The sequence below is a fragment of the Carlito syrichta genome, unplaced genomic scaffold (genome assembly GCF_000164805.1).
Source record: "Carlito syrichta isolate Samal-C Ts95f unplaced genomic scaffold, Tarsius_syrichta-2.0.1 Scaffold301813, whole genome shotgun sequence".
Lineage (NCBI taxonomy): Eukaryota > Metazoa > Chordata > Mammalia > Primates > Tarsiidae > Carlito > Carlito syrichta.
Genome location: NW_007245909.1, coordinates 105,708 through 109,171, shown reverse-complemented (window position 1 = coordinate 109,171; position 3,464 = coordinate 105,708). Strand labels below are relative to the sequence as shown.

At 40.1% G+C, this 3,464-nt stretch overlaps 1 protein-coding gene across 1 annotated transcript in view; it reads left to right on the top strand.

Moving 5' to 3' along the window:
- DENND5B (DENN domain containing 5B) overlaps nt 1–3,464 on the top strand; it is a 76,079-nt gene that overhangs the window by 68,824 nt on the left and 3,791 nt on the right. Inside the window, exon 17 of the mRNA XM_008055289.1 lies at nt 1,851–2,025. Within this exon, the coding sequence (XP_008053480.1) occupies nt 1,851–2,025 (175 nt within the window). The remainder of the gene's footprint in view (nt 1–1,850; nt 2,026–3,464) is intronic.

Sequence of the window (3,464 nt, the reverse complement as noted above, 5' to 3'; positions counted from 1 at the left end):
GCCACTGCACTGCAGTCTGGGCGACAGAGTGAGACTCCAACTCAAAAAAAAAAAGAAAAAGAAAACTCAAAAACCCAGGAATATGAGTGAATAAGGGTTACTGATAGGGAGTATTTTTTTTAAAGATATTAAATAAGCTGGGCTCGGTGGCTCAGCCTGTAATCCCGCGCCTTTGGGAGGCTGAGGTGCGTGGATTGCCTGAGCCCGCAGGACCCACCTGGGCAGCGAGACTTCATCTCTACAATAAATCAAAAAATCAGCCGGGCGTGGTAGCGCATGCCTGTAATTCTGGCTACTTGGAAGGCTGAGGCGGAAGGATCGCCAGAGCCCAGCAGGTCGAGGCTGCAGTGACCGGAAGCGGCCACTGCACTCCAGTCTGGGTGACAGAGTGAGACTCCAACTCAAAAAAAAAAAAAAAAAAAGATATTAAATAAGTACTGTAAACAAAACAGAGAAACTTCCACAGACGATAAACTTATATTCTGATTGGGTTGGGGAAGCAAAAAGTACACAAACTCATGACAAATATGTAATTTATGTGGTATGTTAGAAATGTGATTACTGATGTGGAAAAAAATAGAGCAGTATAAAAGAAATGGAATGGGCAGTGCTCTTTTAAATGGGGTGGTTTTAGGCTCTGCTGAATGTTGAGGGGACATGTGAGCACATATGGAATCTAGGAGAAGGGCCTCTGGGTTGAGAACTAACTGCCAGTGCCGAGGCCCCCTGAGTGGAAGTATACCTGGCCTTCCCATGGAACCCCAAGACCAGCGTGACTGGAGCAGAGTGAGAGAGAGCAGGAGTAGGAGATTGGGGGAGGAGTGTTTAGTGCCAGACCAGATTGTATAGGGCCTTTGAGGTCATTGGAAGGACCTTGGCCTTTATCCTGAATGAAGCAGGAAGCCATTGGAAGGCTTTGAGCAGAAGAGTGACATATCATTTATTTATTTAAAAGAATGTATCTAGCTCTGTGTGGTCCAGTAGCCACAAATGACTTTAATTTACATTTATTTAAATCAAATGTAAGATGTACCTCCTTAGTCACACTAGCCACATTTCAAGTGCTCAGCAGCCCCATGAAGCCAGTGGCTTACAAACTAGACCTTGTAGATGCAGAACATTGCCATCATCATGGAAAGCTCAGTTGGAGTGTGCTGCTCTGACTTGCTAAGCTTTGTAGACTTTCTTTTGGTATGCAACTCTTCTAGAATCCCCAGGTTCTTTAAAAGGGCAATTAATCATTTTGTGTTTTATAAATAAGGCCTAGATGAAGTACTTTATTTCATCTAACTCAGAGTTTTTAAGCAAAGAAAGGAAAGTTGACAGAAACCCACAGGAGTGATTTTTTTTTTTTTCTTCTGGAATACCTAGACTCTTACTGCTCCTGCCTTTGATGTGTGTATACATACACCTTTCTTCATCAGATACTTATGACGGTCTTGTCGCAGAGTGTTAGCCAACCATTCTATAACTAGAACAGAGATACCATCTCAATGGCTACCATGTTATTGCTAGTTACTCCTAGAAATTTCTAGACTTAACAGAAGATTTTAATGTTCGTTTCTTTTTTTCCAATTTCCATTTCACAAAGATATTTTAAAGAGTAAACTTTCACACCTTTTAGGATACAGTCTAGCTTAGAAAATAAATTCCTGGGAGCATATTGTTCTACCATAAAACATGGACCTCTGGAATTCATTCTGAAATCAGTGATAAAGTAATGATTTTGGCTTTAAGACTGGCTGCAATGAAAAGCATCGTTAGTGTTCCCAGAATATATTAAGTGATAAAATTTTCTGTATAGTATGTGTTGATGTGCACTGTAATGTGATTCTGACTTCTTTCCTTAGAAAGAGCAGTTGCTTATTTTGAAACAACTGACCAGATTCTAGACAATGAAGATGATGTCCTTATTCAGAAATCATCCTGCAAAACCTTCTGCCACTACGTAAATGCTATTAATACTGCACCCAGGAACATTGGGAAGGATGGCAAATTCCAGATTTTAGTTTGCCTTGGAACACGGTACAAAGCCAGTATTTTACTTTCCCTATCTTTGTTACATGTTGAACAAGAGTCTAGAAAGGTTATACCAGATCACACCCCTTCCAAAACTCTCCCTTGGGTTTCTTTAATTCTAGGTTTTATTATGAGACTACTACCTTTGGGCCACTTGCTATGTGTTGGGCATTGTGCTAAGTACTTTGCCTATATTATCTCACTTAATTCTCCTGTTACTTCACCACCACCCAATTAGGTAGCAGCTGATTTCTGCATTTTGTTTTACTTTATTTTTTTATTCTTTTTTTGTTTTATTTTGGTTTTTTGTTTTGAGACAGAGTATCTGTTGCCGAGGCCAGAGTACAGTGTCATGATCATGGCTCACTGCAGCCTCAAATTTCTGGGCTCAAGGGATCCTCCTGCGTTATCCCCCCAAAGTATTGGGATGACAAGCATTAACTACCACACCCAGCATTTCTCCATCTAAGAGATGAGAAAATAGAAAATAGATGAGGCACAGATGAGTTAGCAAACTTTCTCCCAAGGCCACAGAGCAGTAATTAGGCGAGCCACGATTCACGCCCAGTCCCATGCCAGAACCCAGGCTTTCCACCATGACCCTGTGCTGGCTCCAAAGGTGGGTGGAAGGATCTAGAGCGGTGGGTAGATAATTAAATGCACCAACACATACACACGCATGTGTTTATCATGTAGAACTTGTGTAGTGTATGCGCTACCATGTTGCCTTAAATTTAATAACATCATGGGATTCCTGCTGTATAAATGTCATCTCTAAGACTATTTCCTACCCCTTTATTTGTTTTAATGACAATAGGAGCTGTACAGTCCATTAATTTTAAAACAGTTCTCAGAATTATAGGAAATAAAATACACAAACATTAGAAGATGCTTAAAGTAATCCATGTAGTATTTGTTTTCTCTTAAACCTTGAGAGCCCCATCTCAAGATTTTGGATGGCCTTATTGGCCTTACTGGGATGTTCAGTAAGGGTGTCTTAGGTACATCAGTGTCCGGATTTAGTCAGGAATCATTCATGATGTGAGATTTTTGTCCTCCTGAAATAGCTAGTTTACAGAAGGATGGTCTATATTTCTTAATAGAAAGGGCCAAATTTTAGCTGTGCTTGTAAAGCTCCTTTTGTCTCTATACTGTTCTGATTTATTAGACCAATGCAAACCCTCTTCTGGTTTATAAAACCTACTTAATTTTTCTGCTTTGATTTTGTTCCTTACCTTGTTATGTAGTATAAGGGGGGGAAAAAGCAAATCCTTCCTGTTTAATGTAGTCTTTCTTCCAAAAGTTCAGCATACTCTGGCATGCCTTGCCACAGAATAACACTCCTATAAAACAAAGACATAGAAAATGATATTCTGTCCCTTTTTTTTTTTTTTTTTTTGAGTTGGAGTCTCTGTCACCCAGACTAGAGTGCAATGGCACACTCC